Source organism: Sebastes umbrosus, chromosome 14, assembly GCF_015220745.1.
Source record: "Sebastes umbrosus isolate fSebUmb1 chromosome 14, fSebUmb1.pri, whole genome shotgun sequence".
In the NCBI taxonomy this organism is placed as follows: Eukaryota; Metazoa; Chordata; class Actinopteri; order Perciformes; family Sebastidae; genus Sebastes; species Sebastes umbrosus.
In genome coordinates this window covers 23,431,841-23,450,974 of record NC_051282.1, presented here as the reverse complement: position 1 = coordinate 23,450,974, position 19,134 = coordinate 23,431,841, and the positions used below count along the sequence as shown (strand labels likewise).

The window sequence follows — 19,134 nt, the reverse complement described above, 5'->3', positions numbered from 1 at the left end:
TCTGGGACAGTGAAGTGAACACCTCCTCCCTTCCTCCTCTCCTGAAACCACCGTCTGTGTCTGGGAGGAAAGGATTATCCCCGAGACCTGAAGTGCCCCCAGCTAGCCGCCACTGATAGCACAGGTTATGTTATCAGCAAGCGTCAACACTCTGACCTGCCTGCAGTGTGCAAACATTACTCATTTCACTCTGCATACTCGGAATATTATTCTGTCTAACATTAGATATTGGAGGAAGTTGTTTTTCCCACACTAATGAGATATGTGATAGGCTGCATGGTGTGAGAGCACTATGTTAAATGAACCAATGTCAATAAAACCCACTCTTCGCTGCAGAGAGGAGACTTAATCATATTTACATAAATTAGCAGTGTTCCAAAACATATCCGAGTTTACTATTTTGCACCGCGAGAGATCAGCCGCACACGAGCGCTGATATATGATTCTTGCACAAAAGCTTATAGGGACAAAGCACATTTGCATTTAAGAATTACCTCTGCACTCCTGCTCTGAAAACTGCTACGGTGTTGAGAATGGGGGAAGTTAACGCTGAATGGATAGGTGGGTGGTAATGAAATTGGAACGGATTCAAATAAGCTCTTAATTTCAGCCCAGCATTTATGAAACATTAATGAACAGAGGAGAAGATGTGATGCTGTGAAAACTCCCTGGCTCGGGAAAAGAGCACATGAGGAGCGCAGCGTGAGTTTAAACACGCTGGAAAATGAAGAAAGTATTATGATAATGGAGCTGACATGCCTCCAATATTACTCTGATGAATTTTGAAACGTATTGCTTATTACTGCCCACCATGTAACATGTCATAAAAAAAATCTGTGCGACACCAACTGTGGCTCCCGTTTCGGGCTGATAGCGGTTATGAAATATTGATGCCCACTTCTGCAACCATTCGCAAGAATCCTTTTTAACCAAAAGTGGATATCTGGTGTGTAGGCAGGCGGCCCCGCATCTATGGATATGAGGCAATTTTACCGAATGCAAGGAGGCTGCACAGATACCCTCAGAGTGAGTAACGTAAGTGGATTCTGCTGTTCGAGGCGGGCTAACCTCCACCTGTTAACACCGCAGGATATCAACTGTAATGAGAAGATCCAGTATCTTACACACATCCACGGTATCGTAGCAGCCATATGCTCTCCTGCAGTAATCATGCAATACAGGTGCAGCGATATCCAAACAGACCCCCTCGGGGGCGTATATCAGTGGTAGCTGCAGTTTTAAATGCATGTCCAAATACATGCATTATCAAAAAATCTTGCGTGTTCATCAGCAGATATTTATTTACAGATATGCTCACAGGAATACTTAAACGCACGAGCGCTCACGCACACATGCTGCAATAAATCAGAAGTCCTGACAGTGAGTGAGATGTGGGCAGAGAAGCAGACAGAGGAAAAGAATCTCCCCCTCAGGCGATGGCAGAATGAAATAGACAGTCAGATGCGGTTGAAAGACATTGGAGGAGGCCTCCGCTGCGGAGAGTGCCTCTTTTATCTCGTTTTAAACTCAAACTCTGGCCTCTGCAGACCCTCTGTCGTCTCTCCACCTAGCAGCCTTGTGAAGCTGGATTGCCTCAAAGAGGGAGGACTAATGATAACAACGGTGCTGACTGACAGGAAGAAAAACTGTGCAAGGAACTGGCTGCACACTGACTCACAAATATGCATCAATATTAAGAATAATGGAATGATAATTTAGAGAGATTGCCAATAAGTTCCACTGTGAGTCAGCTTGTCATACTGAAATATCACTGATGTATGTATGTATTACTGTATGAATAGGAAATGTGAATAGTATATTATTCCTTATTAGTTTAATTAAATTTAGACGTATTCATTTTCAGAATGTATGAGTCTACTTAATATACCTTCCTTGGAAATAATGAAACAGATCAAATATGAAAAGGATGCATAATGTCATTGTCATTGTCGACATTACGCAACCCTGAATCACACCAGAGCGTGTAATAGACCCGCCTGTCCACCAGAGGATAGCTGGTGCAGCACCAACAGGGGGCAACAAAACCACTCACTTAGATCAGGTTGGTCTCATACACCATTCGTTTGTAGCTATACCTACAAAAAGCAATGCACTATAATTCATGTATATCCCACATAATCAATTTGTATGTAATTAACATAAATTAACAAGTAGCGGCCGACGCCCTGTAGGGAGGAGGACGTGAAATAAGAAGTCAACATTGATTTATTTGTCACATAAGTTCCGTGCCTAAGTTACACCACTTCTAGTTTTCTTGCCTAAACCTCAGGAAGATCTCTCCTGTGAAGAAAGAAATGTATTTTGAAAAGACTGTATACATGTAACAAGCAGACATTCACACATGTTGCTGGACATTTGTAGGAAAACTAACAAAAAAGGAGGATTAACTTTTTCGTAATATATCATACGAACCGTGTATGAGAATACGTTGCTTAGGTTTAGGCTACAAAACCACTTAGTTAGGTTTAGGAAAAATGTCACGGTTCGGCTTAAGATAAGTAACTAAGTACAATACATACATAAACAACGCAACAAGTACGGAGAACATGTCACAGATGTCACTAACACAGCTTACAAAACAAAACACCGGTCTCCCGGTTGAAAGTTGTGTGTTTGTTGGACCCATTCACCTCTCCTCCCATCTACCATAAACAGCCTTTCTAAGATTTGATTCTACGTCACTATCTCCAAGCGCAGCATATTTATGCGGATGCAGTCAGTACAGACTACATGGTGCACAGCAAACGGCGTTCTTATTGCACACATTTGCCTTGTGCCTTATCTAGGGATTCAAATTTTAAGCGCTTCCCGTAATCGATCATTGCTAACACTATTGATCAATCGATTTATTGTAATTCAAAAAAACATAGAAATTGTGAAAAAAATACCGAATGCATTTTTTTCCTCATTTAAAGCCTTATTTCCACAGCAACATATTGCATATTCTCTGCCTAGTTTTATGAGAAAGCCACTCAAAAGCAACTAAATGTAACGCTGCAACAAGAGAATAGAACCTAACAAACATCTCAGACTCACAGTCTGTTCTTGTTGTTCTTGATGCTGTTAGATTGCTGCTACACCGCCCCGTTAATAGGCATACAGGTGAGTGCTGGGGAGAAAACCGTTTTTGACCACAGTGAATGTTGTTTTTGAGAGACTAGACGAAATAATAATAAACAAAAATGGCTTGAAGCAGAATATTTCATTAGATGAAAACATGTTGTGAATTTTGGAGAAGATTACATCTATCTTTTTTCAATAAATTTTGACTTTTGGTGCGAGACAATTACAGAGAATGAGCGCCGCATCGTTCATGTGTGCCAAGAGAGAGAGAGAAAGGAAGAGAGAGAGAGAGAAGGTGGACTGCATGCAATGTTTCTGTAGGTTATCTGTACAGCCTTGGAAAACGAATGGTAGGCTATGAGATGTTGCGGGTATGCAGACATACTGGCGTGCCAGCTTTGCCAGTCAATCTCCCCGCATTGACTTTCCACCAGTCTGTCAACTTTGCATCTCGTAAAGAGTTCTCAACCTAAATTTTGGTAAGGAAAAACTGGCATGGTCATTTTCGAAGGGGTTCCTTGGCCTTTGACCTCAAGATATGTGAATGAAAATGGGTTTTATGGGTACCCACGAGTCTCCCCTTTACAGACATGCCCACTTTATGATAATCACATGCAGTTATGGGGCCAAAACCATGCAGAATAAATGTGTTATTTTGGCTTATTGTAAAAATGGTGCATTTCTGGTGTGTTCTTTATACTACGACAAAATTGGATTATATTGCCTTGCGTACACTATTGCAATATATCGCGATATATTGAATCGTTTAGGGATGCACCGATCCGGCTTTTTCCATCCCGATACCATTAGCGATACCTGGGCTTTGGGTATCCCCTGATACCGAGTACCGATCGAATACAAGTGTTTAATTAATAAGCTGTATGCCTCACTGCGTGGAAGTGACTGGGATCATTCTTTTATCATCATTCAAGGTACCATCAGGCGTGACTTCAACATTTTTTTCCTAACTTTGTAAAACAAAGTGTGATCAATAAATACATAGATATAAGTATTTTATATGATTAAAATAATAAATCGTACACCAACAACTTGGTAAAAAATCAACAGGAATTACAATTCAAGTGTAAACTTTTTAATGTAGCAACAAATTGGTCAAAAATTAAACAGGAATTGAAATTACAGAATATAATGTATATAGTATATAAACACAAAATTGAATTGAATAGATCGCCCCATTGTCACCGATACCCGATCCAGCTATTTGAGTCGTTCAGATCTGTCTTTGATAGTAGATCGGTTAAATTTTACGTGCTCGATCAAATTCTTAATGACCAATTAATTGATCGTCGATTAATCGTTAACATCCCTAGCATTGTCGTGTCATTCACATGCCTGCATTACAGCATATTTAGGTCGCTCAGGTAGCGTTAGTCTGTTGGCCACGATTCATTTGGGGAAAGTCGGATTTAAAATGCGCTCATTCTGAGAACAAGGAGGAGGAAGAGGGAAAGGCAGTGAGAACGGGAGAGGAAAAGGTGGAGAGGGGGTGGGTGTGGGGGTGCCAAGGGATTGGCAGGAGTGACAAGATGTGACAGTGAGCACATTGGCTTGCAGGGTGGTTGCTACTTTACACTCCAATCACACAGTCCCTCTGTCCCCCAAGACATTTTAATCTGATCCCCCCGACCCAAGGAGACGAGAGCGCAGCAGCACAACACCGCTCAGAGGGAAAGCAGCGGCACCGAGCCGAGCCACGAGATTTTATTTCCAGCCTTTTTTTTACCTTCCACTTATGTGGATGGGTCTTTAATTTTATCACTAAAATGGCTGCTCCTTCTCTCATTACATTTACATGCTGAGTGTGTGTAGATGCAGCGTGAATGAATGTATCGTCCTGGCCGGGGCCTTTTTTTTTTGCGTAAACTGTGTGTACATGTGCGTGTGCTCGCAGGCACTACTTTTGATTGGATTAGTCAGAGAGAAACATCCATCCTCTCAGCCTCGCCCCTCCTCCACTGGTTACGGGCTGCATTATCGATCCTGAATAGCTCCATTTCCTCTCTGTGTCCAAACTTATTAGATGCTCTGCTTTCACACAGCCTGGCCTAATCCCTCCCTCTTCCTCTTTGAAACCCTTCCATTCTCCTCCCATTCGTCTTTGTCTTTCTTCATCCTCCATCGAGCTCATTCCATCTCTGTCGTGCCGTCGTGTTTTTCATCCCTTTGTGTATTTTCCTATGTTCTTGTCTTATCTTAATCTGCACCCATTTCTGCTTATTTTCTCCCTCTGACTCTTCCATCCTCCCATCCCTCTCATCTGCTGTCTCTACTGCTGTGAGCACCACCTCTGTCAATCTCTGGCTTCACTTTCTGCCTCTCTGCTGCTCTCCGGTTAATACTAAAATTAGACTGCAAATGATTTTTGAGCAGTTGGAGGGATCAATTGCCATTAATTGTCTCTGGGGAAGAGTAACTTTTGACAGGGCTGCAAAAGAGGAAGAGAATGCCATGGAGAAATTATGACTTTGCAACTAACGGATGCTGACAGAATGGGCACAACTAATCACGATATGGAATGTATTTTTTTCCTTCAAACACTTTCTACAACACTTTCAAGTGTTAGATACACTTATTAGTTTAGAAATGTTTTATAACGTTTTCATATTTCTGTTGATGCATGCTGGCAGAAAATATCTGATCTGCCTCATGCATTTTGAAAAGCATGCAACGTAGATAAACAACAGCGGGCATAAGCAACCAGTTTCCTCTCTTTGTCTACGGTATATATATATATATACATGTCTCTGTGTTTCTGCAGGCTCTGTACCCGAGCCCAGAGGAGGGCTGGCAGATCTACAGCTCGGCGCAGGACGCAGATGGGAAGTGTATCTGCACCGTGGTCGCACCGGCCCAGAACATGTGTAACCGCGACCCGCGCAGCAGGCAACTTCGCCAGCTCATGGAGAAGGTGACAGCTGTCAATAACACAATCCCTTTGAGAGACACGACTGTTTCCCACGCAGACGTACAAAACCGCCACACTGTGCCGCGCTCGTGTCTGGAGCCGTCTGTCACATACAGGCTGCTGAAGTGAATAGTCTGACTTCCTTTACCCCCACAGTTGATCAGTCATGCAGATGAATATGATGCCAATCAGAAGATATTGTTGGTTGAATTATTCTTTACCCTCATCCTACCAACATATTCAACATACAAGGACAACCAACTGAATAGTACTGATATGGCACCAGTTCACTTCAGTTTGTTACACATTAGAACGGTTATTTTTGTGTTTCCATTAGCAAAAGTTGTGGATGATACCAACAGAACCACTCTATTTTTGGTACCACCTCGGTCGATGCTCCAAGCGAGCTGAGCCGATACTAGAAGGAGTTAAAACACTACAGACCACTTACTGCGACACAGGACATCCTGCACAAACTCACGATTATTAAATAGCCTGCTGTCAGTAGCGACCACAATTTGTAATTCATTCCACCCAAATTTTTTAAAAATGGCAGCTCGAAAAACTTTACTGTACACTACGCCGTACAATTTACGAAGTTCAGACGTTCCTCTGTTTGGTTGGTGTTGAAATTAGGACTGTAAATAACGATTATTTTTATTGTTGATTAATCCGTCAATTATTTTCTCAATTAATCGATTAGTTGTTTGGACTATAACGTGTCAGAAAATGGTGAAAAAATGTAGATCAGTGTGTCCCAAAGCCCAAGATGACATCAGATATTCAGTTTAGGAGTAAAGAAACCAGAAAATATTCACATTTAAGAAACTGGAATTTAGATTTTTTTCTTTTCTTAAATTACTCAAACCAATTAATAGTTTATCAAAATTGTTGGCCATTAATTTAATAGTTGAAAACTAATCGATTAATCGTTGCAGCTCTAGTTGAAATGATACAGCGAGTGTCACGTTGAAGATGATGTGACGGCAGTTTCATGCGCTGCCACTACGCCGATCAGCTGAGATTCCGCCTACACTGAGGGGGTTACTATCTGCAGTGGAAACACGGCTATAGAAACAACCATCAGAGCAAAATGTTAACTTATTTATTCTCAAAACATTATTAGTTAGGTAATTAATGTAATCCGGAAAAAAAATAAGTTACAGTTAATTTGCATATTGTGTAAAACGTAAATAGACAGAGCACATAAGGAAATCTGTGTCTGCTGCATCAGTCTTCTTCAAAACAGTATAGAAGCAAACTCTGGTGTTTTTTTGACAATAGCCAAATCCAAAAAGGCGGAAGCGTAGTTTTGCTGCTGGGCGCTGACGTTGCAATGGAACGAACAATTGACTTTCACATCTTGGAAATATACATTTTTTGCTGTCCCTACCCTTGACAGTGTGTGATACTTTAAATTTGGGACCCATGGCAAACATTAAAAACCATAAATAGTTCCATCTAGTAAAACTGCATATAGGCAGAATCTGTTGCTTTTGACTGGGGTCCCCCAGGACTTCAAAACATTGGTATTTAAAAAAAATAAAAAATAAAGCAATGATATGAAGTTATCAGGAACAAATTGATGAATAAATCGACTGTGAGATATGACAGATAGTTTACCTCTGGGGTCTGCAGGGAGTTGGGAGGATTAAGGTTAAGCATGAATTGCCTTAATAAGTGAAATGTGCTAAACACACCCACAGAATTGGATTCATTGAGCCTCAGCCCTCTAATGTTTCTTTTTAGAGATATAAATCCATTCGATAATAATTAAGAAAATTAACTGTTTTACAAATCAGTGAGGATGAAGAAAATGCTTTGCTTTGCATAGTTACACAGTAAATGTCGCGCACACTAAATCTGTTTACTCTGACTTGTGCTCATTCTGTCTTCCTCTAAGTGAAAAATATAAGTGACACTCTTTTATTGGGAATACTTGTGACATTTATGACAAGCAAATAAATGTCAAATAAAAACGTGTACACACGCAAAAGCATGCTGCACTATTTCAGCAACTAGACAATAAATCTGTTTCATTTACATGGAGTATTATTGACCTAAAGAGCAGGGCATGCAGATGTAATTTCCTTCTAATGCATAAACGCACAGATCAGTGGTGAGAGTAGAGGCAGGAGAGGACCTCTGCTGCTTGTTGACTCTCCAGATCTGCTTCTGCATTGATTGGTGGTTTGCAGATTGTCTTTCCCAAACAAAATATTAAAAACCTGAGAAATACTGTTTACTGTAACAGCTTTCACTTGCTTGATGGGCCGTGGCAGCTCATTCACAGCAGAGAGTTGTTGTTTTGTTTTTTTTAAACCAGCAAATGGGTGAATGAGAGGGTGGATCCAGAGAGCGAGTGAAAGCCTGGGAGCAGAGAGGTAGAAAAGAGGCAGGAGGGGCTGACATTGATGTGGTCTAGTGAGAAGAGATGGTGGTAAATTGAGATGCTGAATAGGCTCTGAGGTCCTGATGGATCAATGAGACACCTGAATTCACATATTGCATTCATTCTCATAGAAGTTTGTCTTTCCCCCCCGACAGTCTCTGTCTGCTGCTGCTGTTTAAAGCACACGTTCATACAGACATACCCCACACTCATACACACTTTAAAAGAAGCATAGTGCAACAGAGAAGGCTGAGAAAAAGCTGGTTGAGTTCAACTACTGTAGATGTGTGAATGTATAGCTGCACTGTATGTCTTTATAGGAACTATATACTTTATGTAGGGGTGGGGGAAGAAAATCAATACAGCATAGTATTGTGATATTTTGCGTGGCAATATTGTATTGATACAGACATTTTGCGATATGCTGCGATAAGATATGGTGCGATTTGTTACCTTTTTTCAACTGCAAATTATGCAGTTTGTCAAGGTCTGTTTTATTTATAATAAGATACAGTTTTCACTCTGTTCATCTCAGAGTTTTCAGAAGAAGAAGAAGAAGTCAGAGGTCAAGCAACCCTTTTGAAAATGGTCTTGCCAGTTTTTCCTCGCCAAAATTTAGTAGAACTTTGGAGCATTATTTAGCGTTCTTCTCTGGCTTTAAGACTGAGCTACAACCTCTGAGAGACAGAATAGCGGCCGTTGGATTGTTAAAAGGTTAATAGTTTATATAATGAAAGGTTGATAATTGACGTCCGTGTATTGATACAATATTTACACGCAAAATATCGCGATACGCTGTATCAATTTTTCCACCACCCCTAAAAATCAGTAAAAGCCTAAATATAGAGCAATCTATTAGAAAACACATGAATACTACTTTTGAAGCATATAATGTTATTTGTTAAGAATAGTGGAGTTGAACTCAAAGTTTGTGTTTGTGTTGCTGCGTTATGCTACACCATGTCAATACAATACACAAAATAAGACTTCAGAAATTACCAGAGTGAAATCATTGCCTGTCTGACACAGTCTATGAATATTATAAGCTTTGCAAATATATATTATTTATTGTTGCATTGGACTGAATTGCACAGTGTGGGTGTCTACCCTCTGTACATGCACACTGCTTGTAAGACAGCAGTTATCAGAGCCAAGCGCTCCCGTCAAATACAGTCTACAGCCCGGCCTAATGAGGACACCTGGGGTCAGCGCTATTTGAGCTGCACACGAGCGAGAGCCACGAGTTAAAAGACTGTGTGTCTGTGTGTATGTACCATGCCCGCTAAGACATCCTAATTTGAACCCAGAGCATGTGTGGGAATTATTTGAGCGGACCAGATCCACAAAGGCTCTCCCTGACACAGAAAGCCAAGGTTGCACTAACAATGTCAAAACCGCCCTCTGTTCAAAGAATGTTAAGTAGCCTGGTGGAAAAAGCCTCTATTCAGCTTTCTGCAGAGGCAGACAAAATGCCGTCCAGGGCAGAGTTGGCCGTGAAGGACGGCGGTGTGAGAACGCTCACGGCGCAGACATTAGAGCACCTCATTCCCCTTTGACCTCTCTGTCCGACTGACTGCGTTGAGATGAGATAGGAGGGCACACTCAGGCATGCATACGCACAAACACACTTTAGGATTTGGTACAGAGCGAGTCATTAAACTGGACACCTGTGACTGATTGGATTCTGGGAAGTACGAGGGTGGGGCCGGACGAAAGCGTGAAATGCCTGGTGTGTGTGTATGTATGTATGGAGCAGTCGCAACTGCGACCACAGTCCAGGAGGATGGTGACACTGCATTTGTTTAGTAGGGGTGGAGAAAAAATTTTAGATTGATTTTTTTTTAATGCTAGAGTCAGACATGACGTCATATCCGTTCCGTATCCGTCAAAATACAAAACAAAGCCGCAGCAAGCCAAAACTAGACAGTAGAAAACGGTAGATGGTCCGCGTGGATACAACCTGCACCCTCACATGTTGAATCCAGCATGGTAAACACTACACATACAGTAAAGTATGGAAACACTTTGGGTTTCACACACATTGCCAGAAAAAGCAGCGCTAGACATGACGGATAAAGCTGCATACTAACTCTGTCATGGACAGGAAACGTTATCGTATTGCGATAACGTGCGGTCAAGCCAGCCGTCACTCTCATCTTCGTGGTCAAATCAGCTGACGCTACAACTGTCGAGCACCCATATACTGACATTTATGTTAAATGCATTCAAACGCCCCCGATGGAGCGGACTATGGATGTATATAGAAAATGGAGATGACGAGAGAGCTAGCGATAGACTTGGCGAAGTTAGCGGAGATATACACGTGAGACTACGTCCGGTTTTCAAAATAAGGTGTCAACATACATGGAAATAAGATTGATTGGATTATATTCACCAGAATTTTAAAACGTTACATGTTCCTTATAAATTGAATAGAAAATAACACTAATTTGTGAGGGAAATGTTTTTATTCTTTGAATTTTGGGTTGCGTTTTGCAAATTTAATAAATAACGCCTGACAATGACTGATATATTTGACTTCAGCACATCTCTGACTACATACAAGCTGAAAATCAAACATTTTTATTGTATCAATTTAGATATTTTCCTAAATAAAAGTCCCAATAAGTCTATAATACAAGTTTTTCCCATGGTCTAGTGTAAAAAAATTGCATTAAATCATAGAAATACTTCTAGAATCGCAAAACATATAGAATCGGCACTCAAGTATATCATGATAGTATCGAATCGGGAGATAGGTGTATCGTCCCAGCCCCGTTGTTTAGTCTCACGACTGGTGGAACAGTTTACTGTACCTCCAACTATTCCATCTGTAGCTGCTGTCAATGAGTTTTTAATTGGTGAAGAAGATACATTCTAACCAAATATTCCCTGGCCAGCTCATGAAGCATGTGGGAGATGAGTTGGGTGTAGAAAACAGTAGGCTGGACACAAAGTAAAATGAGTGGGCTGTCAAAGTGTAGGCAAGCAAGGCATTTGGTGCTAAACAGACTTTGTGTCAAACACTGACCTTTGAGAGTTGGACTGTTTTTGTTTGTGATAGGAGTGATTTGAATAGATATCTTCTCGTGAGCTTGGAGTTTCAGCGGTGCGTGCCTGTGTGGGCGAGTGTGTCTGTTTCGTGTGGGTAGTTAAACATATGTACACGTGAGCCGCCTATATGCACCCACGGCCCTGGCTGCAACAGTTTGTCAATGTTCAGATGATTTCTGGCCGGTTCAGTGCAACGTGCAGGAGATGAGGGGGCGTACGAAACAGTAGGCTGGTTATGCAGCAGCAGAGTGGGCTGTCAAAGCGTGAGAAAGCGGAGTACTTAGAAAAAAATTAAACATAGTGCAAAACTGAGAAACCGAGATTCAATAAACACCTACTTGACAGCATGTTTCTACCTCCATGACATTTATTCCTTTGCATTAAATAGTATGTATCCATTAACTTGTGTACACTGTTATAATATCGTAGGCTTGCTACTCTTCTGTTTTGACAGCTGTGGGAGATAGGATATAAATATCCTAACTGGGTACCTGTTGACTTTTATTGCATACAGTAATTTATTATGTATTTCTATGTTTTATCCTGATAGATTCTGGACAACTGTGCTTATTTTTCGAGTTCCTTACCTTTCATCTTGCTTATTCTTTCTTATTGTTTGCTTTTGCTCATTGTTTGGCACCTATTTATTTTGGGTTTTTTTAGTGTTTTTTTATACCGTATGACTAAAACTTGTCTTTATGCTTAACTCTGTACTTTGAAGACATTGTTTTATTCATACTGTGTGCAAAGCTCAAGCTTTTAATTTACAGTTCAGTGCACATACTGCATGGGGGACCACCCTACATTTGTCATTCAGTGCAACAGGAGACTACTGCTAACATGACGCTAAAGCAGTTTATCTACAGCAAAGTCAAGTAGATGTTATTTTCTGAATTGAATCTGAATTGGAATATACAGATGACAAATCGCAATGGATGCCTTGAGGGAAATTAATTTGTCCATATCCGCTTATCCCTGGGGAGCGGCAAGACATCCCAGCATGCAATGGGTGAAAATTATGGAAACCTCTTAGAGGGGTTGTCAGTTTGCTGACTGAGACGTCACCACCTGTGAGCATTTCAGAGTTGCGTTCGGGGATGGAAAGAGTACTAGAATGTGTATATATATATATATATATATATATACACACTCAAGTAAAAGTACCGTTACTTTAAACAGATTTTACTGGAGTAAAAAGTGAAAAATAGGTGAGTAAAAATGTACGCCGAGTAAACGTTATGTTTTTAAAAGGTGTGGGTTGCACCACTGAGCCCTAATGTCCAAACCAACAACATATTCCCTTTCTATAGACAGCACTTTGCAGCCTGTGCAGACAACTGATTAGCAATTATAAATATACAACAGCCTTCCTCTAGCCTTACTGGAATTCACCAGAAAAGAGGACAAAACTCAGACAATTAAACAAATATGACAGACAATAAATATAACGTCACCACGGCGGGTGCAGTAAGTGGCATTAACAAGCCACATACAGGAAACAGCCTTCCAAGTGTTATAGAATCAACAGCAGAATAAAGCATCACCATATCAGACAACACAGAGATGTAAACAATATAAACTCTACAACGACTGCAGCCACAAACACGAGCAAAAACAGAGCGTGGACAGTGCACAAACGCTATGTTTCTAGGCAACAAGGCGGTTGCTGAGTTACAACAATAAGTGAGTTTCTTGTTGTACTCACGTGTTTGAGCGTCATTCTGTGAGTCTTGTGCATCGTGAAGTCCTCCTGAATCTGTCCAGAACTGCAAACTCCAGAGTAGTCCTAATGTAAAAGGTGACAAGATATGAAACAAAAGTCAGGTAGGGGGGTCTGGAGGAAAACATTTAGTGATTTTATTACGCAAATGAAGCGTTTTGAGATTAGAATACAACGTGAAAACATGTTGTTTTGATAAACAAATACGTTTTATTGCATAATAATATATATGTTCATTGCTTTAATATTGCCCATTAAAAGGACTGTTTGTAAGAATCAGAAATGCTTGTTAACAGCGACACTTGTGGCCGTTAAGTCAACGAAAGTCAGCGTCGGGCTCCCGCTTGCTCGCTCTAAATAGACATGAACGAGCATCGCTCAAAACAGTGAGGCGACACACGTCAGCTAAAACCACAATATCACTCTATATTTCACCTGCTTGGCAGTGATGTTAGCTGACCAGACGAAGGTCTCTACATGAATCAGTGCTGATCCTAGTGTTGGCTTTTCCTGCTTCAGCCTCGCGACTGCGGAGGGAGACACCGGTACGCGGTCGGAGACGATAACGTTTCTCGCTGCAGAGCCCCGTCACTTCACAAGACACGGAAAACCTCTGTTGGTCTGGAGGACCAGTTATTTCTGCACAAACGTCCACTGTACATTCACTAGATATTCTCAGAGCTACGAAGTCTTCTGCTGTTTGCAGTGTGCGCGCATGCACGTGAGAGTGGAGCGAAAGAGCGAGAACGAGCGCGGTATGTGAGTGAAGGCAGGCAAGCAGAAGAGCAGAGTACAGCAGAGACTCCGGCCCTGGAGACTAAAGCTACGGTCTCCCCCGCGTCCTCAGACTGCGGCCAACACTGTTTAGCAAGAAAGGCATCACTAGATATAACTTTGTGGTTTTGGTGCTTTGTGTAGTGTGTGTTGGAGTCTGAGTCTGAACAGCGTAGCCACACGCGAGAGCACATGGGACAACGACCCGGGTGTTTTATACGTGTAAGAAGTTACAAACAGTCCCTTTAAGTGATATGCACACATACTAATCATAGGTCAAAATAGGGCAGAAGTGGTAAAACGAAGAGTCGTTCGGGAGCCGAAAGAACCGGCTCTTCTTGTTGAGCTGAGCCAAAAGATCTGGCTCACTAAAAAGAGCCGGAATTCCCATCACTAACTTATTCTCCCGTTATTTACTTTCCTCCTGAGCAAATTTAAGTGCCGCACTTTAGTTTCAAAACATGACAAGAGCAACAACGTTAATGCTCGCTTAGAAAATAAAAGCTTACCTCAGGTTTATGGAGACATTAGTGCTAGCAGTCCTTCTCTCCTAACTCCCTCCCTCCAGGGGAGGTTTATTAGCTCGTGTGGTTCATTCAGGATGCAGAAATATAACCAGTCCACTCCTCCTGTTCCACTGAGCTCCTCTAAGTCTTCATAAACTCTGGGCTGAATGAGGCTCTGCAGTCACAACATGGTGACAGACATATTGTCAAAAACAACAGAGCTTCACCTAACTGAAGGTAAAAGCTCATTAGTGAACGCAGAGGACACCTGGAGGAGCAACATCCAGTGGGTGTGTTTGATTTGGGTCACTGAGCCTCCCTGACGGTGCTTAAGGCCTATTAGGGCAGATGCAAACGTTTTTGGCCCTGCTCAGAGCAGTTACATTTTGCAACCAAACTAGAATATAAATATAAAAATATAAAAAATGGAGAAATCAAAAGAAATATAAATAAGAAATATATATAATAGTGCAAATTAAAAAAAATTAGGATCTATGCAAATTATATACATGCATGCATTTATAAAAATGCAATAGTGTAAAATAAGAATATTAGTGTAAATGTTCTGTATAAATAAATGCAGTGTTAATGCTGGAGTAAACAAGATTATTGCATAACTGAATTATTGCACTAAATCATTGCACTGTTAAATCAGTATTGCACAGTTGAAGATATAATAAATTATTTATATATAATAATTAATTTATATATGTAAGTATATGTATGTATATATATATATATATATATATACAGTATATATGTATATATAGTGTTTTGTAATCACTTTATCATACAATAAAAAAAATATAAAAATAAATACTTTTAAAAAAGGTCAAATGCGTGTAAAAATACCATATTAAATTAAATATTGTGGTGCTGCAGCGATGTCCTGACCTACCCATCATATTAAGAACTTAAAACATTTCTGTTTGATACAGATCCCTGCAAAAATTACACAATAATCATTTTAATATGTTTTTCCAATTAAAATAAGAATAATGATGTAAAAATGATCATTCCCTCTAATATCGCAAGTCATATCATAATTGCAATATCAGTCAAAATAATCAAATTTTTTCATAGTTATGTAGCCTTATGAATAATAAATCCAATCTTATCCTTTAAGATCAAAACTAAAAATGAAACTAAAGAATTTCTTGTATGTCTGTGTGTGTGTGTGTGTGTCCTTGTTGATGTGTGTTTCCAGGTTCAGAACATTAGCCAGTCGATGGAGGTGCTGGACCTGCGGACGTACAGAGATCTACAGTATGTCAGGAACACCGAGGGCCTAATGAAAGTGGTGGATGGAAAGCTGAAGGTGGCCTCCGAGAATCCCCGCAGTCTCAATCCAAAGGGCTTTCAGGTAATTGGCTGCCTGTCACCTCCTGTACGACGGCGGTGTGTGTTTGTGTTATCCTCAAGTGAATGCACATACTATTACATGTGGCACTGCTCTCCACGCGTACACAAACTTTGCAATCTCTTTCGCAGACAATAACATTTTGTACGACTCTCTATAGACTGCCACATAGGTGCACAAATTCTTTTGAGTCATGCGCAGAGCAAATTCACACATGCTCCTGAATTATTAAACTCCTGGACCTAGAAGAGTTTTTTCTCTTTATATTACATCCTTCCCTCTCTCCTCCTCGATGTACTTAACATTCTGCTGTATGCTCTTAGATAACAGGCACATATATTCACATTTATCTCCACCTTATCTCCCTACAAGCGAAGGCTCAGCTGCCATTATCAGTGGGCCTTTTTGTCTTCCTGTCAGCATGCTGTCTTGACCGGGCTTTCTCCACATTTCTCACACACTCACAGATATTAGATGGACCATAAAATAGTTTGATTAAAAGATGCCTTGATAAATGCTAAGTGTGCTTCCCTGCCGGGACCCTGCCTCAGCACGACGGCGAGCATGAATGGCTGTGTTTTCTGCTTTCAGTCCCATGAAGATGCTTAGAATTAGCCTAAGTAAAGCCTGCAGATGACTAAAAAATGCAGAATTGTGAGCATTATATCCCAGGACTTTTCTGAATGCAAATCCAATAAAGAGAAAAAAAGTCATTTAAAAAAAGCAGGATTTGACCAGAGCAGGTTGGCTGATGAATGCGTGCAGCTCAAAGTTGCCAATGGCAGAGCGTGGGAGATTAACGAGACCGAATTTTCGCGGCTTGAAAAGGGGAAAATGAGATTTATGATGTGGCGCCACGGGGCTGAGAGCTGCTCCATCACCAGATTTACGATAAACCTTAACAAGGAGGAAACAGCCCCTCCTGTGGCGGCCACGCTTTATTGATACACCTATTTCTCTCTTGAGCCTTCTAGTTTCCAAGCAGGCAGCCCGGCTCTCCCGCTGCTTCCTGCACTCCCACCTAAAGACACATTGTTCTTCTCACTTCTAAACACATGAGTCACAGAGTCAGGTTTACACCCAGCAGCACCACACTCTGAAAACTGTCAGTGAAAATCACCCCGAACCAGCTGAGACAGTAATAATGTCTAAACTCAGTGGCTTTTGTAGATGAAAATAAATCTACTTACAGATCATACAAAGAAGCCCACACAACTCAAACAAGTGGGTGGAAGCTTAATAAATACAGAAACAAAGCCGGCAACTGAGAAAATGTTGTTTAATTATAAAGGGCACAAATATTAAGAGAGGAAGTGATGCGTATAGTAGTTTAAGACACTGGTTCCCAACTTGGGGGACAACTTTTTGTTAAGGGGCGCCAAAGCTTCAAAGTGGGTTGCGAGGCCTTCTTGATTTTAAAGGCAGCTTAAACAAATCAGTGCACGGGAAGAGAAAGTGAGGAAAGCAAGCAAACGAGTCGTCAAGAGGGCAAACAAGGAAGGCTCTTCTCATTTTTATCTTCATCTCATCTAATCATTCAAATACATGGATGTTTTCACAGCGACAGGTGGTGAGTGAGAGTGGTGTGAAAATGGTCGCTTTGTTTCATGTACGTAAAATAACGGCGTGTATATCCGCCGTCCTCGGTCTTCCAGTTTCCCTTTTTGCATGACAAATGCAGTCTACCGCCACCTGCTGGTGTGGAGAGTTATTTCATCTCACGCAGGCACAGAACGTACGTGGTAGTTGGCCGTCGGCTGCAGTCTTTGCGGTGTGTGCGAGTGCATCTTTTTGGCCAAGACAAAGGCGACATGAGGCGACGCAGTTGGTGGCCTTTAATATATATTTGGCCTATATCTCAGCATTTCATTAATTTATGCGAAGAAAACTAAATTAAATTGTTGTTTTTAAAGTTTGGATTATTATTTAAGATATAAACAGGATAAGAGGACGTGAAGACCTGAACACAAGTTATATTCACAGAGCCTTCCCTCTCTGCTAAACAGCCTCGTCCTGCATTAGAAAAGTATGCCATTAAATCAGCCAAAGAGCTGATAAAACAATGGCCAAATGCTGAATTTATCAAAAAAAATATTAAATATGTATGATTGTATAAAATAATTAATACATAAAACAGAGAATTGTAATAAAAGTTCCTAAAAATAAGAAGAAAACTCATCTCTGATGTAATATTCACAGGAAATAATCTGCTCAAATTCACCCAAATCCCTTGTTTTACACAAACTTCCTGCAGTTATTGCGTTCTCTATTATGAATTGTACAGATTATCAGTTGTTCAGTTATTGTTATGCATTGAATATAATATGAAATAACCATAAAATGTATCACTTGGTCAAGGGTTGTCAGCTTACTCAATGAGAGAAAGGGGTCTAGGATGGTCTAAGATAAAGCCAAATAAATAGAAATCCAATTTGTGTACCAGAAATGTCAGTAATACATGAAATCGGAGTATATTATACCTTGGTGTAGTTGTATTATGAATCTCATGATGAATCCAGGCCCTAAGAAGTCGAACAGATGAACCAGCACACAGCTACATTATGAGCTCCTGATTGAGAGATGATCTACGAATCAGAAGCAACAAGTGGAGATTGGAGCTCTGCACACAATCCCCTGTACTGACCAGTCTGTCCTAGATTCTCCCAGGGTTTAATCTTCTCCACATCTTTTTTTTTTTGCTTTTCCACGGGTCTTTCTCTGTGATTACTATCTCAGGAGTTGAAAGACAAGGTGACCCAGCTGCTCCCCCTGCTGCCAGTGCTGGAACAGTACAAGACGGACGCCAAGATGATCCTGCGTCTCCGGGAGGAGGTGAGGAATCTGTCCTTGGTGCTGATGGCCATCCAGGAGGAGATGGGCGCCTATGATTACGAGGAGCTTCGCCAGAGAGTCCTGCTGCTGGAGACCAGGCTCCACTCCTGCATGCAGAAACTAGGTATAAGATATACGCAAATGAGGGTGTGGGTGGGTAGTCATTGAATGTTTCATTTGAAATAAATTCTCATTGTAGCACTTAAACATTCAGAGGTTAGACAACAGCAATATAGAAAAGAAATTAATGATTAAAAGAAGATCATCCGTGGTCAAAACTCTGTTGTACATTGGCAACAATTCCACTCTCCTCAGTGTGCGACTTATCTGCATAAATTAAGAAAAATTGGCCTAGAAAGCCTGAATGAATAATTTATTGTGTTCTCATGTAATGTGTTGGCTTAAACTGATGATTTTACAAAATCCCACATACATAAACTGATGACTTAACAGGAAGAGACTGCATTTAGCCTTTAGGTCATTAGT

The 19,134-nt window shown here is 40.8% G+C and overlaps 2 protein-coding genes across 10 annotated transcripts in view; one reads left to right on the top strand and one right to left on the bottom strand.

Moving 5' to 3' along the window:
- rdh8a (retinol dehydrogenase 8a) overlaps positions 1-14,588 on the bottom strand; it is a 182,031-nt gene extending 167,443 nt beyond the window's left edge. For all 4 annotated transcript variants that reach the window (XM_037791387.1, XM_037791389.1, XM_037791388.1 and 1 more), the window contains exons 1-2: positions 14,460-14,588; positions 13,162-13,242 (exon numbers count right to left, since the gene is read on the bottom strand). The gene's annotated coding sequence lies outside the window, so the exon portion shown is untranslated. The remainder of the gene's footprint in view (positions 1-13,161; positions 13,243-14,459) is intronic.
- Positions 1-19,134, top strand: part of olfm2a (olfactomedin 2a) — a 70,958-nt gene that overhangs the window by 47,719 nt on the left and 4,105 nt on the right. For 2 of the 6 annotated variants that reach the window (XM_037791380.1, XM_037791379.1), the window contains exons 2-4: positions 5,864-6,013; positions 15,664-15,819; positions 18,553-18,772. In XM_037791380.1, coding sequence (XP_037647308.1) covers positions 5,864-6,013; positions 15,664-15,819; positions 18,553-18,772 — 526 coding nt within the window. The other 4 variants (XM_037791385.1, XM_037791384.1, XM_037791382.1 and 1 more) reach the window with 4 other exon arrangements.